General features: G+C 27.1%; 1 protein-coding gene across 1 annotated transcript in view; it reads left to right on the top strand.

Moving 5' to 3' along the window:
- The first annotated feature begins 511 nt into the window (after window positions 1–511).
- The window catches only part of LOC111613122 (dedicator of cytokinesis protein 4-like), a 135,120-nt gene continuing 112,841 nt past the window's right edge, over window positions 512–22,790 (top strand). The window contains exons 1-7 of the mRNA XM_023354445.1: window positions 512–694; window positions 8,573–8,671; window positions 11,078–11,141; window positions 11,492–11,595; window positions 11,861–12,086; window positions 13,909–14,006; window positions 22,038–22,130. Of these exons, the coding sequence (XP_023210213.1) occupies window positions 8,603–8,671; window positions 11,078–11,141; window positions 11,492–11,595; window positions 11,861–12,086; window positions 13,909–14,006; window positions 22,038–22,130 (654 nt within the window). The 5' untranslated portion in view covers window positions 512–694; window positions 8,573–8,602. The remainder of the gene's footprint in view (window positions 695–8,572; window positions 8,672–11,077; window positions 11,142–11,491; window positions 11,596–11,860; window positions 12,087–13,908; window positions 14,007–22,037; window positions 22,131–22,790) is intronic.

The raw sequence follows: 22,790 nt of genomic DNA, 5'->3' as shown, positions 1-22,790 counted from the left end.
TACTACAGATTTAATATAGAGATTGCATGCTTTTAACATAATTATTAACTAAATGTTATTAATTCTTCTCCCATTTTCGAAAATTCCAGAATTTATTCTAAATGTAATATCGCCGTCTTCCTCCGCGACCCTTTCACTTTTAAAAATCCGCATATAAAATAGTACGACATTTGATTGCTAATAACTCTGATTAACTCCTTTAGTGAATACTACAAATTTAATATAGAGTTTGTATACTTTTAACGTAACTATTAACTAAATTTTATTAAAATTTATTAGATGCCACTCCGACAGTTCCCTTGTTAGTGAGGTTTTACTATATAAGTATTTATTTTTAATAATTTGTTTTGAATCTAATTTGATGAAGTTTAAATCTTTTATAAAATTCTTATTTTTAAGTGATTTTATATATATAATTCTTAAATAATATATATATTCTTAAATAAGAATTTGTTATTCCATAAACTCTTGATTATTGAATTTTGTTGTAAGGAAACTTTTAATATATTTTTATGAAAAATATTTGTATTTAAAATGCAAAATTATATTGACTACACTATTTTTCTAAGGTGATGTCAGAAATGATCTTTATCTGACTTTGGATAAAGGAGAATTTGAAAAAGGTGGAAAATCAACAGGAAAAAATATAGAAGCTTCAGTAGTTTTAGTTAATATAGAAGGTTATATTTTAGAGGTAAATATCTTCATTAAAAATCATAATATATTTATACATTTTTTTGGCATGATATGAAGTTCCAGAAGTTATTAATATATTAGAAATAATATAATTTTTTTTGAAATTAATTGAAAATTAAATCAATTGTTATAGGCCATTATATATTCCACTAGTTAGAGGTCTATTAAATTTGCTGAATTAAAAAATATATATATACTGTATGCACTGTACATATGTAGTTGACATGGTTATTTTATGTTTATAGGTATCTTAACATAAACAATGTTATGTATATTTACAGAATTTTTTCTATAAAAAATGCATACTAATAATTATTTATTACACTATTTATTATTAATTGACATCATATAAATGAAAATCTGTGAAATTTTGTTTAAGAAGAAAACTTCCAGTCATAGAACATAATTTCATATACAATTATTGTATTGTTTTTGCAAAGCTATTAAATCTTAATTTTCTAAAAGACTATACATTTGATTTTTTTTATAGAATTTTCAATTTAATCATTATTAGACAATCCCTTTGTTAGGGGAATAGTTTACATTAAAAGAAAATTTTATTAATGAAAATTAGAACACTATTTATTCAATGCAGTGTAATAATAGGAAATAGTTGTTTTTTTTAATATTAAAATGATATACTCTGAGAGTCAAAAATTATCTTAATGTGAGAACTGAGGGGTATGACTACATTGTACCTCCGTGGATCAGCTTTCAAGTCGGTGGGACTTGCTCACTTGTCAGAGATGGCTTAAATTTTTAGATTATCCCAAGGGAATGGGACTAATTTATTTCGGTCTGGTCGAGTGTAGGAGGGAGGAGTGCCGTCGGTAAGGTGACAGGTGATATATGAGTAAAAGAAGACACCAACTTAACAAGGAAATAATGATTTATTAGCTATCTATATAGATGGTACATGAACTATTATTGAGGGAAAATTCTGAGTTCCTAAATGTGAAGGGCCGAGAGAGAGTTTACAAAAAATCTGTTCCATACCTCTTCCTGTATGTAGATTTTCTTGAGGAAAAAGATACTGGTATCCACCTGGTCCAGAAATGGTACACAATATTGGAAGGACACAATATATGGATAGGACACAATATTAAAGCAGTTGCCAGACACTAGCTGGTTGATGAACGACTCCCCTGAGAGGGGGTAGCAAGTGGCTTTTATAGGTTTGTCATGGGAGAATAGTCACGTGATTACTTGTTGTTAGGTAAAAGGTACGCGGATATGTCAAAGTTGTTCCCGGGACCATGCTAACTATCAACTTTGGAGTTGGAATGTGGGATTATTTTCGAAGTGGATGGATGTTTACTTTAAACGAAAGGGGAGATTGGAATTTTTCCCTTTTTTTAAGTTAGGTTTTAGCTTAGGATTTAAAGAAAAATTTAATTGAGGGTTGAGGAAAATACGGGATATTAATCAGAAAAATCGGTAAAAATTCCGGATTTCACATTCAATTTAAAAATAGAGTACATATGATCATGTATTTTCATAATTTCAAAATTACTTAAAAGAAAATCAGCTCCTGGTATGGACGACATAAAAAATGAATTCATTATATATCTTCCTGATAAAATGTGTTTAGAAATTACTCAAACTCTTTAACAAGATTAAGGAAACATCAAAATTTCCTGAGCATTGAAAAAATGTGTTGTGCAAATGATTTACAAGAAATGAGACAAACTAAAGCCTCAAAACTATCATCCAATAGCATTGTTAAATACCTTTAGAAAATTGTTCACTGGAATTTTGGCAGATCGGTTGAATCAATGGATAATAGAATTTAATGTTATCTCCCAGTTTCAAGGAGCATTTGTTAGAGGAAGAGATACTATGTACAACGTCTTTATACTTAATGGTTTAATACAGTATGTCCTGTCAAGAAAAAGACGTAAAATCTATTTGATATTTGTGGATTTGGAAAAGCTTTCGATAGAATCAATTTTAATATTTTATGGAGAAAGTTACATTTATTAGGAGTTTCAACTTCGTTCATTAAGCTACATAAAAATCTATTTGCCTCTCACATGATACATTGTGTTACAAATCTGGCAAATACTAAGGGTGTCATTTCTGGTGGTGGTTTACCTCAAGGGAAACCTTTAAGCCCCCTGTTATTTATATTATTTATTAACAATTTACTGCAATTATTTTTTACCTCTGAAACTTCAGGATTTACTCTTGGAGAATCTGTTGACCTACATTGCTTAATGTACGCAGATGATGTAGTTCTGCTGGCAGATTCAAAAATAGGTTTGCAATGAAAACTTTCTTTGCTAGTTAATTATGCAAAAAGAAATGAACTTATTTAACATACAAAAAACGAAGGGAATGGTCTTTTGCAATGGAGGCAGACTACTAAAATCTGATAAAATATTTGTGAATAATACTGAAATTAGTTTTGTTTCATATTTTAAGTATCTAGGAATACATTTTTCTTCTTCTGGTGCATATAATCATTTCAATTTAATAGCCAAAGACATACAGAATAAGACAGACTACATGCTTACTCTACAAAAACGAATGAGGCTAAGTTCTATGAGCATTATCTTTAAACTTTTTGACGCTTTTATTAGTTCTAAGGTGACTTTTTATTTCCGGTTTGAGGACTGGAGTTTCTGTCTAAACTAGAAAAAGTACAGATGAAATATTTTAAGAGACTTTTTAAAATAGAACGTTCAGCTTCAAGCTCTGCAGTTCATCTTGAATTGGGAAGACCTCCATTGGAATTGAAATTTGTCAAGGCTATTCTTCTGTTTTGGTCAAAAGTTATGGAGTTACCCTTGTACGATTTGTGCCGAATTACTTATAATGTTTTGTTAACAGCAGTCAAACCTGATGAGAAAAGTTGGCCTGCTTCAGTTAAGAATATTTTTGATAGCTTGGGTTACTCCTTTTTATTTTCAACTTGATCAGCTTCATTGTTGAGAACTCACTTAAATGCAATAATTCAAACTAGGTCAGACCAGCTGTGGAATCAGGATATATCGTCTATTTCAGCTAAACGAGTTAATTTGTTTGAAACGTGCTTGGGATGGTATACAGCAAACTACTTAAACTGTGAGACTAATTTTTCCACAAAAAGCCTCATTATACAACTTAGACTTAATAGATTTCGGATTCTGTTAAAGGGCTACCGGATAAATATATCAAGAGAAGTTTTGTAGTTATTGTGGTAGTAAAGTGGAAGAGAATCTCTTAATTCACTTGTTTGTCCAGTGATATATCAACTAAAATGTCTTGTACTAGGAGATTTCAGGTATAATCATTTGAAAAATGAGGATATGACAAAAATTACTTTATTTAAGATCATCTCCTCCTTTTCTAAATTTTTAGAATTTTTGTAATAATTTATTATTATGTATATTAATTAAATAACATTACTGTATATAACCAAATTATTCCCCAATTGTAAGAAATAATTTAAATCAATAAACATTAAATTAAATTAAATAATTTAAACTCATTGATGAAGTGTAATAAGTGTATATCAATACATACAAAGAGTGATTACATGTTATTGTATAAACAAAGACTAATGCAAAAATCATATGTTAAACCAAAATTCAGAGAAATATTTAGCTTAAATATATTAAGGAGAAGTGAATAAAACTAAATTACTATAATCTGAGCAAGTGCAAACTTGATTAGAAGGGGAAAAAAGTATTGTCACAAGTCAAGTTTTCATTATTAAAATTAAATTTATAAAACTTTTAATGAAATTAAATTTTTATTAATTTTTCTATATTAAAAGTTATTTTAAAGTATTTTAATAGTGAAAAAAAAAATCAGAAAATACTACTATGAGATGAGATTAGCTCTACAATAGTTTCAGAAATCCAAACAGTACTTTTATTTAGAATTTTTAAAAATGATTTGGACAAACTCTGAAACTTGATTATTTTATAACTACTTCCTAATTGGGATGCAAAATGACGCTCATCCCAATGGAAATGTGATATATTTTTGTCAGAAAATTGACATTATTTGAGGGTATGTGCCTAAGGAATATTTGATTATCATGCATATGAAAATGATAGATTTGTAGCATGGGTACAGATAAGTAAACAATGACCTTTTAATTTTATCTACATGAATAAATTTATAAGATCAAATACATTATAGTGGCATGCATTCTATATACTATCTTAATATATTTAATCATATATGTCTTTATACATCTAAAACATCTATCTTACACAGTCATTTATACCAATGGTGCGCAAACTATTTTCATTTCCGACCTCCCCATTTTGTGTAAAATTTTGTCGTGATCCCTGGATAGACAGTAGACATTTTTTTAATCATCAACGCAGTTAAAGTGAAATTCTTTCTGGGATTTGAACTTATGTTTCTGCCTTTTTTAGAAGATAAAACACCTAATTTTATGAAACAATGGTTTTATTTATGCATATGGGTATAAATATTTATTTAATAAAAATAGTTTGAATTCTTATGATGTAACGGTTTTTAAATGTGAGGTATGCTATTCTATTCTTATAAATAATATAATTTCATTTCACTATTTTACTGGTATTTGATACTCGTTGAAGAAAAGTCTTATATTTTTTATTGTCAAATAAATTTCTTTGAATTTGGCGACCCCAAAAAATTTTCTTGCGACCCCTCTGGAGGTCGTGATCCACAGTTTGCATGCCACTGATTTATACCACAATGAAAAACCTTTAATGATAGAGAATTGACTAGTATTTTGACATTTTTTTTCTCCATATATTTATCTAAATTTGACAAGAATTCACTTATAGAGTTCAGCATATTTCAGAGTTTAATTTAGTTCTTTCTTAGATTTCAGCTATGTCTTAGTTAATTGTACTATTTGTTAAAACTGGAGATGATATGTTACTGAATTCTGTCAGGACAATCTGATACCAATAATTTTTGATTTAATCCAATACTGATACTTGTTTCTAGCCATACTCTACAGGTGTTAGAAATAAATTAAAGCATGAAAGCTCTTTGATTTAGAAAATATTCACTTTAGTCACTAACCATTTAAATTCAGAAATAAAGAAACTATCTTGTTACACCTAGCTTTCCTGAGTTTATAAGAGAGATAAATTTAAAACATATAAAATTATTAATTTTTAGGAAAATACTGTTTAAATATCCAAGTTCTTAGGTGTAAAACTTGACTTTAGCAAAGAAAGAAAGAGAAAAAAAAAGAAAGATATTTTTCATAGTATAACTTTAATGTAGAAAGATTTTTCTGGCATCACAAATTATATTGTTGGTGTTAATTATCTTTTGTTTACATACTTTGAGTTGTAAGAATGGGGTTGCTTTTATGATAGTTCTTCATGATTTTATATGAAACCAGATATTTTTTATTGTATTGTTTTTTCTGTAGCACAATTCATGTTTCCTCTTTTTGTTATTTTTTGATACATTGTAAGTTAATAGTTAAAAGCCACTAAGTAGTGAATGGATATGAAGAAACAGGTAATTTTATGTATTGTCACAGTTCTTACACTGATGTAGGCAGAAATTAATGAGTTGTTAGATGTGGAAAACCAAATACTTAGTTCATTACAACAAACAAACAGACAAACAATCCTCTCATATATGTATATAAGTTTACAAATCAGTATAAGGGTTCTTTTTGTCTTTTTGCATCCTGGTCCTAGGGTAATTGTTGTAATTATCTAGTATGCCTAGGCTTGACTGCAATCCAGTTTTTTTTTAGAAAAACTAATAAATTACCTAGTGCTTTAGTATTTCTTCTAGCAATTATTTTCTTAAAATACAAATGTTTTCAGTCTCAGATAACGAGCAAAAAAAATTTGAATGAATTTTCAAAAATTTGATGGAATTTTAACATAGCTAATGACATAGGAGTGTTCTATGAATTCAGAAATTTTTAAAAAAATAATTGCTGAAAGAAGTATTAAAGCAGTAGATAATTATTAGTTATCTCATTTCCAGCTTTAAATATTTTGAATGCTTTTTAGAAAAAACTGAACACATCTTGAATAAATTTATAATAGTATAGAAAATTTTCCAGATTAAAAAATTATTGCCATATCATCAACTAGCTTGAAATATTGCCATATTCAGCAAGAACTCTCCAGACCTGGCAACAATGATTATATGTTTCTTGTCCATTGTTAAAAAGTAGACATATGTTACTGCTGTAATTTTTTTTCTTATGTTACTGTTTGATCTTCAAAAACCTTAATTTTGATGTGAATGTAATAGAATATATATATATATATTCTGAATTTATATATCAAAAAATCATATGGAAGCAATTTAAATTAAATCAATGTAAGTTATCTACAATAACACTTAATAAAAAATTATTACTGTTAATTTGTGTACTTTGAATTTATTATGCTATGAGAGCTTCAATCTTGTACAGACAGACAAATGGTAATGAAAGTTATCTTGTTCTTCTATTTGGTCTTTGTTGAAGATTCTGTATCTGGAAATAAAGAAAAGACAAATTAATCAGGCAATATTATACTACAATTAATAATTAGAAATTAGAGGTAGATGTTAGGTGCCATCTCTTATCAAAAGTTGTAACTATAATTTTAATATGATTTAGAATAGTCTAGAAGAAAAAAATTGGCTCAGAGTGGGAGTCAAATTTACAACTTCCACTTACTGTGCAGTGTGCTGACCAGTTATGCCACCCAGACCGCTGAGTTCTTCTCTTCCAGACACATTGAAACTTTAGATATAGATATAACCATCCAATGGTTACTCATGATGTTGACTAGGGACGTATTCAACACCCACTGGCCTACTCCAGCATGGTACTCAGCCTACTATTGTATTATTCGGCATGGCACATATACATATAAAGAAAAGATGTACTTAAACATAAAACAATAATTAATTTTAAGAGTAACTCTATACAATGCTTTTTTTCATAAAATAATTATAGAAAACAAAACTTAGTATTTATGAAAATTTTTTGGATATTTGTATAAAGTTAAAATTGCTAATATAAATGAAAATACTAATTATTGTAACAGTTATGTTATGATGTTATTTGTGATTACTTTTCTAGTGACTTTATAACATGTTAACTAAGTATCAATAGTAATGCTTGCACAAAGTTTTTACTTAAATTTATTTTCCCATTTCAGGGGTACCTCATCTATTATGGAATAAGTTGATTGATTGAATTTATTATGTTGTTATAAATTACATGTTTAGAAGACATTTTTTCCATTCCTTGGTTATTAATTACAATTGCAAATTACTTAATCACTTTTCTTAATATATGAACTACTATTAAATTGAAAAGTTATCATTTCTAATTATTGCAGCTATGATTTACACAAAACATTTTGATGCAATTATGGTAAAAAAAAAAGATGCATTGCATTATATTGAGTTCATGTAGACCATTATAGAATTGTTTTATTTTTAAAATAATTTATAATTAGTTTTTTATTTACAATTCTAGTTTAATCAATAAAGAGAAAATTATATAATTTTGTCATGTGGAGATATAAGCTAACCAGTCATTCCTTAAATAATGTTATGCTTAGATTTGATTGAAAGTATTATTTGGCAATGCATTTTAATTTTTAAAGTATATATTTTTCAAATTAATTAAATATGCCTGAGTCTTTTCAGATTTAGGTTAATTGTAATTGTACAATAAAGAATTATTTTTTTATAAATTTTACTTAGTTATTTAACAAAATTTTATAAGAACAGTGGAGAATATTTAAGACATTTTCAAATTAGTATTTAATATAAACAGTTTTATGCTAAATCATGTCAGTTTTTAAGTATTTATATAGCAATTTCTTATGGAAATTGATTTGTTAAAATATAAAATGCAATTAGTCAGTTAAATATTTTGTTAAATTAATATTTTATTTTTCTGCAGAAATGTATCAGTGCAGGATCAGGACAAGAAATGATTACAGAATATCAGTCAATGGTACTATATCACAATAATTCTCCTCGGTGGGCTGATGTAATAAAGGTAATAAATATATTATTGTTTTATTTAATAATATAATAAAATGATCATGAATATATGACTTTAAAAATTTGAAGAATTTATATTTATTTAAATTTTTTATATCAAAACAATTTAATTAAATCAGTTAAATTCAATGTATCAGTTAAATTCAATGTGGTGTTTGTAAACATACACAATAATATCTATAAAAAAAATAATAAAAACCAAATTATGAAATGGTTTATATTGCATCAAACTTATATGCAAAGGCCAGGCATTGGATCTGTATGTCAAGATCCTTTTTCTTCTGCACATTGGAAATTTAAGAAATGTCTAAATCAAGGATTTGAATTATGTAGCTACCACATTTGTGATTTACATTGTCACCCCATCTTTGATGCAAAGTAAAGATCAGTTTGTTACAAAATGATATGAATAAATCTTTTTAAACATTTATAAAAGTTTATTAATAATGGAAGTGATAGTAATGACTATGGAGTTTATTCTCATTGATTGAATATCAAGATTCAACTGGTTATTGATTGCTAAATTACAATAGACTGGTGGGAAGGCGGGTGTACACAATTGTCAGCTGACAATTAACTTTAGCAGTTTTCATGCTTGTTGAAAAGGCAAGAGGTTTGTTTTTTCAGAAGGAACAAGAGAATGGAAAAAAGGCACAAAGTAATGGGGACAATAAAGATTGTAATGAATAAAGTCCACACATTTTCCTTTTTTTTGTATCTAAGTGAAGTCAGTGAATACACAATTTTAAGTTGTGTTGTTGTTTTATTTTTTTGTGACAGTCCTTACACTCAGCCACAAATCACTGAAACAACTGGATAATAATAATTATTATTGCTGTTGGTAGATTGTGCTAAGTAGATATCAATGCCTAGTACTACACTTGTGTCCAAAATTAAAGCAACAAACACAAAACCTGTGTATAATAAATACAATGAAATAAAGCTACTTCATTATTGAAAACAATGTTTTTAATTAATTGATTTTACATACATACATACATACATACATACATACATACATACATACATACATACAGTATACCTTAAGTGATTAATAATTAGCAATTATATATGTATGTACAGTAGAACCTCGATTATCCGGACCTCTATTATCCGGATTTTCGATTATCCGGATTGTTCAAAATAAACAAAAATTTTACGAGTTTGCTGATTTGCATTTGGCGAATTACGACACTGTTTATGTACGTGATGGAATGCATAACATTTTTTTGTTTCAACAACGTCTCACCCGGCACAGTGGTCGTAAACTCTTAAATATATTTTGCGTCGTAATAAAAATATAATTTGACATACGTATTTATAAAAAATTTTATTTTCAAATTACATCATTTCTATAACCAAGGACGGCGTAATGCCTCGCGCCTCGAAGGTTTATGCATTACTTAAAAGCCGTGAATGCGACGAAAAAATTTTACTCGTCATAAAACGATAAATAGTTTGTCAAATTTTTATTAATAAAAATGCAGTTTCAACTGCTTTTTATTTTATAAAATCCGTCTTCTTGCGCTACCAGAGGGCCTTTTAAACAATAGCTAGTCTGTTAGCGCTGGTCAGTAGTAGTCCAAATTCAATACGAACGTTTGTTTTTTGAAAATTTGATTACGATTTAAATACAGTATTTACTTTTAATATTACCGATACGTCATCGAAAAGAAAACGTGTTGTATTATCATTAAAAGACAAATTAAAGTATTTGTTTCGATTATCCGGATTTTTCCTTATCCGGACGACCTTCATCCCCAATTAGTCCGGATAATCGAGGTTCTACTGTATATATTTAATACAATTTTTATTTATTTATATACTATAATCTATTTATTTGTATATCTTTAATAAATATGTTAATCTACATAATTTTTAAATAAATTTCTATCAGTTATGCCAATTTACAATGAATTTAATAGTTTGACAATGAATTTTGGATATGTTACCTGGTAAAGCTGCTTTAGTTAAGCTGCTGCTGGTTGCTTTAAATGGTTTACACTTTTGAAAGAAACTGCTTTACTTCTGCTATTTTGCAGTTTGTAAACACTATAAATGAAGCATTTATTCAGAAATGATACAAAATAGTATCAAAGATAACCTATGACATACATATTCCTCAACCTAAAAATTTTTTCAAATATTAATACTTTCTCATTTGTGGCAACTATGTTGAATTTTATCTTCACTACTTTCAAACTTCAATGCACTAGTGCTACAATCACTACTTTAAAATGGAAGTTTGTAAACTTTTTTCAACAAAGTTACTTTAAGTAGCTTTACCAGGCAACTTACCTTACATATTTTATGTTACTTCAAATTTTATGAAGTCTGAAATCATTAAAGCATTGTGATAATTTTCTTATTACTAATTAATTTTAATAAATTTATTTTTTAGCTTGTAATACCTATTGAAAGATTTGATGGTGCTCACGTCAGAATCGAGTATTACCATTGTTCAAGTAAGATAATATAAAAATTTTATATTCATAATTTCATTTATCTAAAATTCACTTCTAACTATAGTCAAAAATTTAAATTGCAATTATTGATATTTCTTTAATCTTTATACCAAGTATTTCTGTTGGTTATATGTTCAATTATACAAATTTTAAAATATGCACAAGTAAAAATTTTGTAAACATTACTGATGTAAAAAATTTTAGTTATTTTTTATAAGTGTTTGATTTTATTAATTATAATGATAAGAATTAATGAATATAAGTTATATTCATTAATTATTATATTTATTATTTTATTGAATTTCTAATTTGACTTTTCTTGAAATTATTTAATTGCTTAAATTTTTTAGCTCGTGATAAAGATAAGAAGTTGTTAGGATTCTCTTTCATTCAATTAATGGATGATAAAGGTACAATTTTACGAAATGGCACACATGAACTTTATGTTTACAAGGTAAATAACTCATTTTTTCCTAGAAATATTCTTAGAATAATTTAATAACAGTTATAAATCTATAAAAGAAATAGTGATAAAAATTTGTTTATTTAATGTTTTTTTTTTTTAATAGTTTTTTGTGTTTGTCTTTTTAATATTCTTTTACCATAAAATTTAATTTTTGTGCTGGAATTATTAAGTTGAAATAAATGTGTAATGTAAATGAAAGTTACTGTAAATATTTTAGTTATAATTTTAAAATAAAAATTTTTCAATATTTTAGTGTGAAGAAAAATGTAAACTGCAAGAACCTAGATCATATTTAAGTCTTCCTTCTGGTCCTAAAGATGGAGGTGGCTCTACTCCAGGTAGTGCAGGAAGTTCTGGTCCAGTACCTCCTTCTCCTCCACCATTTCCAACAAATATTATTGGACAATGTTTTATTCGAAGTCCAAGAGAGAATGTATATATCAATACTCTTTTATGTTCTACAAAATTAACTCAAAATGGTAAATATATGTTTTTATAAATATATAAATTAAATGTGTCATTATACAAAACTTTGATATGTTTTAAATGATTTTCAAAATAATTATTTTATTTTCATTTTACATATACAGTATAACTTAGAAAAACAAGAACTTCAACCCATTTAAAAAACATAAATAAAAGAAAACTCAATTAAAAAACAAACAAAATTTAAGAACAACAAAAATAATTAATATTATATTTAAGAAAAATTAAAATATTGTGGAAAAATATTTACTTATATAAAATATGTTCAAATAGAATTTAAACTTGATGATCTTCAGATTAAGGTTTCCCTTAAGTAGGTTTTAAAGTAGTTGAAAAATAAAGATCAATGTATCTTTGCAGAACTGATAAGATTTATTATGATGCGAATGCTTTTAAAAAACATTGAGGATATAATAAATCTTTCTAGCTGATTAAAACATTATTTTTTAGAAACACAAATGTAATTATTACCTTATAAAAAATTCCAAATAATTCAAAATCTGGGAAAGACTTATTAAATTTAAGTTAATTTGTCAAGTTATCAAAAATGTAAATATAAATAGACAAGAATTAAGTAGTTTTTTCTTAAATTATTTAAAGTAAATGAATGAAAATTTATTTGTGTTACATTGTAATGTCAAAAATGGGATAGATTTGCCCCAGAGAATAGAAAGCTGTGTTTGCAATGTTTTATCATTAAAAAAAAATATTCATTGACACTGTTAGACAAATATATACTTAGCTATAAAAATTCAGTTCAAATTTATCATTTAGTAGTCACTTCTTTTCACCTGTAANTCAGAAAATATATTGGCACTCAAAATTAATGTCTAGATTCTAGATGCCAATTTTGACAAAAATATATATAAGATTATTTAGAAATTCAATTATTTAATGTGAATAACATTACAGATCTATATTATAAATCACTTAAAATTCAGTTGATAGTATTGATTTTTCACTGAAAATAATCTTATATTATATCCCTTAGCTTTTTAATGCTTTTTGAATTGGAGATTAGCCCTTGCAAATGCCTGTGCAGACTGGGTGTTTTTGGTTATTTTTAAAAAAATCATAAAAAAAGAACTAACAATATGCCATATTTTGGGATTGTCACTTTGTACTTTTGTTGATATTAAGTAATCAATAGAATAATCATTAACAAGAAAAAAATGTTTTAAAAATTATAATAAAATGGCTTTTTTTATATATTTGAAAAATTTTTGATAGGTATCAATTATACAAGCTAAGATAAAATAAAAAGCTTCAGCATTTTATTTGGTACTTATTTTGGTATTTCAATCTTTGACTCAGGATTATCATTTATAAAAGCTATAGTTTTATCAATCAATAACTTTCTTACGACAGCCATTTTACAGTAAAAAGTAATTTATTCATCTGACGGAAATTCAAAAAAAAAATTTTATTAGACGTTAAATGTGATTTTATGTTAAACTTAAAGTATAAATTTTTTGAATTTTTAATGAGTTTTTTAATTTGTATGTTCATTGAAACAAATATTTTCCTAACTACCAAAGAATTTAATATGTTATTGTAATTATTGAATTATGTGATTATCTATTACAAAAAAGGAATGAGTAGATTAATTGAAAGAATTGGTGTTCATGAATAATAATTACATTGATATTTTATATGTACATGTAATTTGTATTTTGCAATAACAGAAAAATCTTATAATACAAAATTTTATAAATGATGCAAATGAGTGAATGTGATATGAAATTAAAAATGAATTATTAGTTTTTCATTGAAATACATTTTTATAATTTTAATTATTGTTATTGTTTCATGCAGGTGACTTGTTGTCATTATTAAAATGGAAAACTCATCCAGATAAGATACAAGATACATTAAATAAAGTTATGAAACTAAATGGAGAAGAAATTGTTAAAGTAAATATTTTGATAATTTGTTTTATTTTGAATAATTTTAATAAATGAACATCACAACAGTGTAGATTACTTTTTACATAATGATGATGAACTAACTATTTATAAGGATACAATTTTAANAGACAACGAATACCAAAACGAACATTAGTTTTGATTTATCGAGTAGTATTTTTCAGAAATTTTAACAAAATAATTATAAATTTTATATAAATTCGTGTTGCTAAGATTATTTAAACTTAGTTTGAAATCGAGTGGCGAATTAGAATTACATATTTGAGATATTTTATGATAGTTACGCAGTCTAGAAAGTTCTTGACAATTATGAATTAGATGAAATAATGAAAATTCTTCAGAATTACATAAAGGGCAATAGGATCTTGTTAAGTCAATATAAATATTATTAATAAAAAGAGAATATTTATTTAGACGGAGTTGAATTATTAATCGTTTAACATTTAGACTTACTGGCTGTGACATATAAGATTGTAAGGGCGGAATTNAAATTTTATATAAATTCATTTTGCTAAGATTATTTAAACTTAGTTTGAAATTGGGTGGTGAATTAGAATTACATGTTTGAGATATTTTATAATAGTTACACAGTCTAGAAAGTTCTTGACAATTATGAATCAGATGAAATAATGAAAATTCTTCAGAATTACATAAAGAGCAATAGGATCTTGTTAAGTCAATATAAATATTATTAATAAAAAGAGAATATTTATTTAGATGGAGTTGAATTATTAATTGCTTAACATTTAGACTTACTGGTTGTGATATATAAGATTGTAAGGGCGGAAATTGCAATAAATCGATGTACCATGGATGATAACTACTTTGATATAATGAATTTTGATCTTTGTTTATTACCTGCGAAATTACAGAGTCTATTAGAAGTGAATAGCTGAATTTCCAATCATTAATATTATCTTTTAAATAGTAACTCCAATACACCAAAAGTATTAGAATTTGATTTAGCTTGTATTGCCATAATTGTTTAAATTCCGGTTTTTACTTTGATTAATATTTTGTTGATGTAGATATATTATTGTATTATCGTTTTTAAATTTATTTCTGTAATAAAATTTTATTATGCGTTTCAATACAAAAGGGAAGAACCAAGTTTGATTTACTTTGTGCCTCAGTAATAGTTCTTTCTAGTTGGAATAATTTGCGTAAATAATAGATGTGAAGATATTCCAATTTATATATATAGTCTAAACTCCATATTGGACTTGCATAATATATTATAGGAACGATTGTTGAGTTAAATAATTTAATGTGAATTTTCAAATTGGTAGTTTTCAACTTAGAACATACAAATAGTAGATTATCTATGGCTTGCTTTGCTTTGATTTTTATTTTGTTAAAATGTGCTTTAAAGGATAAGTTTCAATCAAACCTGACTCCCAAATAGTCTATTTAATTTACAGTTTGCAAAAGAGTATTTTCATGATATAATTTAGTGTTATTTTCAGATATTTTACAAGTATTGCGGAATATGATAACTTTCGTTTTGGTCAGATTTATTGCTAAATATAGTGATTCAAGAAATTTATTGAGTTGATTAATTTTCCTTTGTAGTGAAATTTTTGTTGGGGCCAGAAGCACAAGATCATCAGCAAAAAGAATATAGTGAAGGACTCTATTTCCTATAATAATTCCATTAGTTGATTCGGTAAAGAGATGATCAATACCTATAAGGTAAAAATTGAATAAATATGGAGAAAAGGGATCACCTTGAAGAATTCCACGGGATAAAAATAAAGTTTGAGAGAGATTATTGCCTTGTTTTATCTTGATGTTATAGTTTGAGTATAGTTTTGAGATTGCTGAAGTAAATTGGGTACTTGCACCGCAAGATTTAAGATTGTGAACCAACAGAGGAACGTATATTAATCAAAAGCTTTTTGGATATCAATGAAGGAAGCATATATTTTCCTGTGTTTTCTTAAAAGATATAGTTGAATTATCATTAATAAAGTGAAGATTGCAAATTCGGTTCCTTTATTTACAGTGAATGCATATTGGAATTCGGCTTCCATTCCCATAATTTTAGTCCATAGCTTAAATTTGTTTGCAAGAAGTGAAGTAAAACATTTTCTTATAACTGATAGCAATGCTATTGGTCTATAGTTGCTAGGAGAGGAAAGATTGCCTTTTTTATGGATCATCATAAGAATGGCTGAGTTCCAGGATTCAGGGAAGAATTCAGATTTGTACATACTGTTAAATAAATTTAATATTTTTAATCTAGAATTGTTTGATAATATTTTTAAGAAATCGGTAGGAATATTGTCATTTACTGGAGTTATTTTACTTTTTGATTTTTTAATGCATCATCCAATTCAGTAATAGTAAAGTCAGAATCTAGAGTATCATTATAAACTTCTATACTTGTATTTAACGGTACTTCTGTATGGATTTGTAGAAATCTATTATAAAACTGCTTTCAGGTATTAAAATCTATTGTAATAGAATTTTCATTTAAATTTGATTTAGGCCGAAATCTTCGTATTGTATTCCAGAACACTTTACCATTATTGTTATTTTTAATTAAGTTTTGTTCAATTTTGCGAAGATAATTTGACTTTTTAGTTTTAAGGAGATTATTATAGGTTCGTTTAGCTTTTTTATAACTGTTAAAGTTAAGTACAGTTGAATTTTGTTTGAATTTTTTTAATTCTGCTTGTTTTGTCATTCTCATTCCATAACAGTCAGAGTCAAACCATCCTTATTTAGCTTTACTTTGAATATTTCTTTTATTTTTATTTATATATATGTAGTCATTTAGTATGGTTGTTATTAGATTGTACACTTTTTCATTATTAGTACTTGTTATTACTGGAATGGCAATAAAACGATTATCAATCTCCCTCCGATATTTTAAAATTTTATATTTTATTTTTGGTCTATTGTTGCATTGGTTGTTGGTTCCCTTTGCTGATGATAGTTGAAATTTGGTTATTGTGGGAAATTGATCTGATGCATCCATTAATGTTGTCATAAAATTTGTGCAACAGTCCTGAAGTAGTTAGGAACATATTGTGAAGGTCTGAAACCCTTTTATCTGTTTTAAAACAGTATAAACCTCGGGTTTTCTCTGAAAAGGGAAAAAGGAGAACCTCTGCAGTCAATGACTGAGATGCTCTCCTCGAATAAGAAAAAAAAGGGGAATGTTAAAATATCAATAAACAAAATCTTCTCCATTTATTTAAAGGTAATTCTATAGATGTTAATATCAACAAGATGGGAATAAGAGATGTTTCTTATCACCTCTTCGGTTGCATGTAACACGTGGTTACGGCAATAAATCGCCTCGTTCATAGTTAAATGCGACATTTGATATAAACAATATTTAGATAGTTGACCAGATTAAAGAAATTATTGTCAGTTGAATGTTAATTTATGGATGAGAGCCATCAAAACTATAAAAATTTATATTATAAAATCATATCTTCTAGACACCAATAGCAATAAATTAAACAAACTTCTCTGTGTCAGTTGTCCGTACTAGCTAGATCTAAACATCAACACACTAACAGATGTACATATAAATCATCAATAATATCATAGTTCTCACCCCCTCAAATTTGGTATAAAGAGGGCTCCCAGCCAGTTATCTGGGTGGCCTCCAAGATAGCAAGAAACAACTGAGCAACTGTCTTTAACGCTGACCACCGGCAATGGACGTATAAGCAAAGGCTCGACTATCTACAACTTAGTAAGTAGAACTCTCTCCCTTCTCTCAGGTGGACTAGGGCTAATTAATAAATAAATAGTAATAAGGATCAGAGAATATCCTCTGTCGGAAATACGCGAGATGTAAGCCAGCTAACTGCTTATTGTAACTTTGGTTAGAAATTAGTAGTATTATTAATTATTTGTAACCTTTTTATATAGGACTAATTAATAAAATAAATAGTAATAAGGATCAGAGAATATCCTCTGTCGGAAATATGCGAGTTGTAAGCCAGCTAACTGCCTATTATAACTTNTTATTATTATCTTAAACATGTGTGTTTACTCGTACTCAGTCAACACCTTATCGACTTATCCGTGACCTCCCGCTCGATTTTTGCCCTCTTAAATTGCCATCCACTGACCCTGGGAGCGGGACTCACCTTCCCATTGTTGGAAAACGGTTTAAGCTTAGATGCTTAAACCCCGATTCTCACAATATTGTAAGATCAATTGTTGATTTCCCAGAGTGGGTTAAGCATGTATATTCTGCAGGAAAGTCAGGTTTAATATGACCATTCAGTATAAAAAGTTTGTTTTCAGTTATCAGGTCTAATAATTTTTTTCCCAAATTATTAACCTGTTTATCCTTAATTTCCAACTATTATAAATTAGATGATTAGGTCTCTTATATTTAGAGTCCATTACCTCACCAATTCTGGAATTGAGATTGCCCAATATTATAATGTACGGAGTTATATATTGCCATATATCAATAACTCTGAAGATTTCATTAAGAGTATTTAGATCACCAGGTGGTACATAAGTTAACATTATCATCAGTGTTTTATTATTATTATTTAATAATTTATTACTAGTTATTGCGATGAGAAGTAGTATATAATTCCTAGATTTTTTAACTTGGATTATTTTACAACACTTCCTTTCAATCAATAAACATAGACCACCACTCGGTCGTCCGGGACCTTCTGATTTACTTGCCATTGCGGATTCTATTATAAATTTATTCGAGAAATTTCTAGTATAAAACTTATCTGATGTTATCCAAGTTTCCATCATGGCAATAATAACCGGATTATATTTATTATGCAGAGAATTAACAAATGTAGTTTTGTATTTAAGTCCTTGGCAGTTCCAATTTACTATAGCAAAGGAGTGGTTACTCTCGAAATTAAGTGATTTTTGTGTGTGCCTTTGATTTGTATTATATCAGCTTCACAAGTTTATCAAGTTGGAATAAGGTAAAAAGGTATCTACATATACCAGACTTTTCATATTAATATTATAAGTAATTTTGTCAGTTCCTGTTAGTAAGATGTCATTATGTAATTTGGCTCGTGAATTTTGTTTTCGTATATCATGTAACACTGAAAGTAAATTTTTGCGTCTTATTCTTGAGTTTTTAGTGAGATCTGGAGATATTTGAATATCTCTCCAATCTTCAAGCTGATTTTGCATTTTCTTCTGAATAAAAGCAGAAAAGATCTGATTTTGAAGTTGGTTATTGTTAAAGGTTATTCTTATGGTTATTTTCGGTGGTTTCGTTAGTTGAACCACATCTAAAATATCATCTTGAACTATATTACAAATATTCAGTAAAGAAATAATAAAGTTATGAATTTCTTCTTTAGAAACAGTCTTCGAATTAGGATAGTTATATATTATGATGTTATTACGATTGTAATAATTAACTAGAGAATCCACTCTAAATTATGTAAGGTCCTTCTCAATCTGCATAGTATCAATTTGTTGTCATAAATTCGTAATCTGTTCTCCATTTTTGTTTGTTTTTCCTTAGTTTTATGTAAATTTTCATGAATTAAATTCAGTTCTTTCTTAATATCAGCAATTTGATTAAATAGTTTGTCATTAGATGTTTTTATAAGATTGGATATCCTATTCCATAAAACAGTAGATGAAGTATCTAATAAATCATCCGGGTTATGTAGTAAGGTATCAAATACAATTGGCTCACCTGAGAAATCTTGAATATTATGTTGATTTGACTTCTCATTAATGTTCCCGTGTCAGTGTAGGTGTCTTGAAGATTTTTATCTGATTGTAAATTAAAGTCTAATTAATCGGGAACTTGTAGCAGAGTTATCATTGCGTTTACTCACTGATTTGGTTCGGTTAAGTGGCGGTCTTCCCCGCTTAATTGGAGAATGTTGCATTGCCAATAATATTAGACTTTCCTTATTATTATTTATGCTTTTATCTATTAATTTTTTTAACAATTCAAAAAGATGGTTAAATCAAATAGTTGGTTTTAAAGTTATTGTCACAAATGAAGTGCGTAGAAAAGTTCACCAGCAGCACCGAGAGTTGGGAACGCCCCCCCTCTTATTATCTTAATTATTGAGAAGGTATTTGTATCAGAGGTAATGGATTAAATAATTAAATTATGTTTGAAGTTAAATTTGAAATCAGAAAATATATTGGCACTCAAAATTAATGTCTAGATTCTAGATGCCAATTTTGACAAAAATATATATAAGATTATTTAGAAATTCAATTATTTAATGTGAATAACATTACAGATCTATATTATAAATCACTTAAAATTCAGTTGATAGTATTGATTTTTCACTGAAAATAATCTTATATTATATCCCTTAGCTTTTTAATGCTTTTTGAATTGGAGATTAGCCCTTGCAAATGCCTGTGCAGACTGGGTGTTTTTGGTTATTTTTAAAAAAATCATAAAAAAAGAACTAACAATATGCCATATTTTGGGATTGTCACTTTGTACTTTTGTTGATATTAAGTAATCAATAGAATAATCATTAACAAGAAAAAAATGTTTTAAAAATTATAATAAAATGGCTTTTTTTATATATTTGAAAAATTTTTGATAGGTATCAATTATACAAGCTAAGATAAAATAAAAAGCTTCAGCATTTTATTTGGTACTTATTTTGGTATTTCAATCTTTGACTCAGGATTATCATTTATAAAAGCTATAGTTTTATCAATCAATAACTTTCTTACGACAGCCATTTTACAAAATATTGAAATTTTATTCAATATTTGCCACTTAGTGGTGGAAATGATAGATTTTTCATTGAGTATATTTCCTATGTCAACTACAGACATGTCTGTCATCCAGCTCCATAGAATAACAGTTAAAAGTGTGAATGAGTAAAATGTTACCTTCATCTTTTATAGAAAAAAAACTTTGTGAACAAGACTTGTCTGTAGATCACAGAGTGTTAAATAATATAATTATATTGCTATTGGAATATTTCTTTAGAAGTCTGGAAAGATAATAGAGAATGATAGATATTTACAATAGTAAAATGAGTTGAAGTATATTAAAAAAAAAAAAAAAAACTGAAGGAAATTCTCTGCAATATCTCGGGTTTAAATAAAAATGTTATCACAAATAAATAAATTTTAAAAAAGTGATAGAAAAGGAAATGCATATAATTGGTTGTACAATTTGAAACTTTTTTTTTAATTAAAAACACACAAATTACAAAAAAAATTACAACATAAATTTCAGTTCTGTTAAAATTTATGTTGTAATTTTTTAAGGTCCATAAGCATTAGTTGAATTTTTGTTTTTGAACTTAGTTTGAATTAAAAAATTAAGAAATTATAAAGATATTTTAATGTAGACATATCAGATACATATATGCAAAAATTTTTTAAAGTTTTTTATGTTAATGAAATAAAAGAATTTAAGGAAATAAGAAAATCAAAGATTTATACAATAAAATTAAAAGTATAAAAGAAACATGTAAAAAGGAATATTCTAAGATTGTTAGAAAAGAGAATACAAGAATAAGTGGAAGAGAGAGAGATTAGAAACAATGGTATTATGGGTATGCTTATAATAAGAATGTCAGTTGGAATGATGTTAAAGTAATTGTTAAAGAATGCAAAGGAGTATCAATAATGATTATGGACTAATTTAAAGAATGACCATTTAATTAACACAAAAATAGAAAAATGATATCTTAAATTATGATTATGAATACTAAAATATTACAACATGAACACTTGAAATTTTAACTTGGTTTTTAACTGTTTATATTGTAATTTTTAAGATTTATGAAAACAGTAAAGTATTGAATTTTTATTTTAAAATATTTCAAATAATATGCTATTTTTAGTTATCACATGAGGTATGCAAAAAGTAATTTTAATAATGAGTTGTTGAGCCTTGAAAATGTTCAACCAAAAAATGAATTTTTTTTTTCTTTCATCTTTTGTTTATAAGTTTTTCTAAATTCATATGAGTAGATGATTTTTTAATTATATTCTATTAAATATTGTTTATTTGAAATATAATGTTCATTAAAATTTTATAATCATTTAATTTAGTTTCTGCAAGATATATTGGATGCCCTTTTTTCTATGTTTTCAACTGGAGATGGAAATTCAACTACTCACTCTGGTCTTGTATTTAAAGTTTTGGTATGTTAAATTTATATAATGTTACCTTAATCTAGTCATAAAATGTTTATAATTAAACATAATCATTTAAATGTATAAAATGTATAAGGACCTTGAATAAGTTCTCGCTGTTTTTTTGTGAAAATTAACACTTTATTTAAAAAAAGTCATAATAAACACGTCACTGAAAGTATTGTCCGTCGCTAGCCACTACTTTCTCCTATCATTCTAGTAGCATTTGAATTCCATGTCGGAAAAATGACACGTTTTTTGAGGCTATCCAAGAATCAACCCATTTTTTGGCATCTTCATAAGAACGAAAGTGCTGCTCAGCCAGGCCACGTGACATCGATCGGAACAAGTGATAATAAGAAGGGGCGATGTCTGGTGAATATGGCGGGTGGGGTAGGACTTCCCATTTAAGCGTTTCCAAGTACATTTTCACCGGTTGTGCAACATGTGGCCAAGCATTGTCATGTAGCAAAATCACTTTGTCGTGTCTCTGCTCATATAGCGGCCGTTTTTCCTTCAATGCTTGGCTCAAACGCATCAATTGTAGTCGATAGCGATCTCCCGTGATAGTTTCGTTTGGTTTGAGCAGCTCGTAATAAACTACACCTAGCTGATCCCACCAAATGCAGAGCAGAAGCTTCGAACCATGGATATTCGGCCTTGCTGACG

The sequence above is a fragment of the Centruroides sculpturatus genome, unplaced genomic scaffold, assembly GCF_000671375.1.
Source record: "Centruroides sculpturatus isolate CEXI.00-Female unplaced genomic scaffold, Cexi_2.0 scaffold1462, whole genome shotgun sequence".
In the NCBI taxonomy this organism is placed as follows: Eukaryota; Metazoa; Arthropoda; class Arachnida; order Scorpiones; family Buthidae; genus Centruroides; species Centruroides sculpturatus.
The sequence above is the reverse complement of the archived record's forward strand: the minus strand, read 5'-3'. Positions and strand labels throughout refer to the sequence as shown.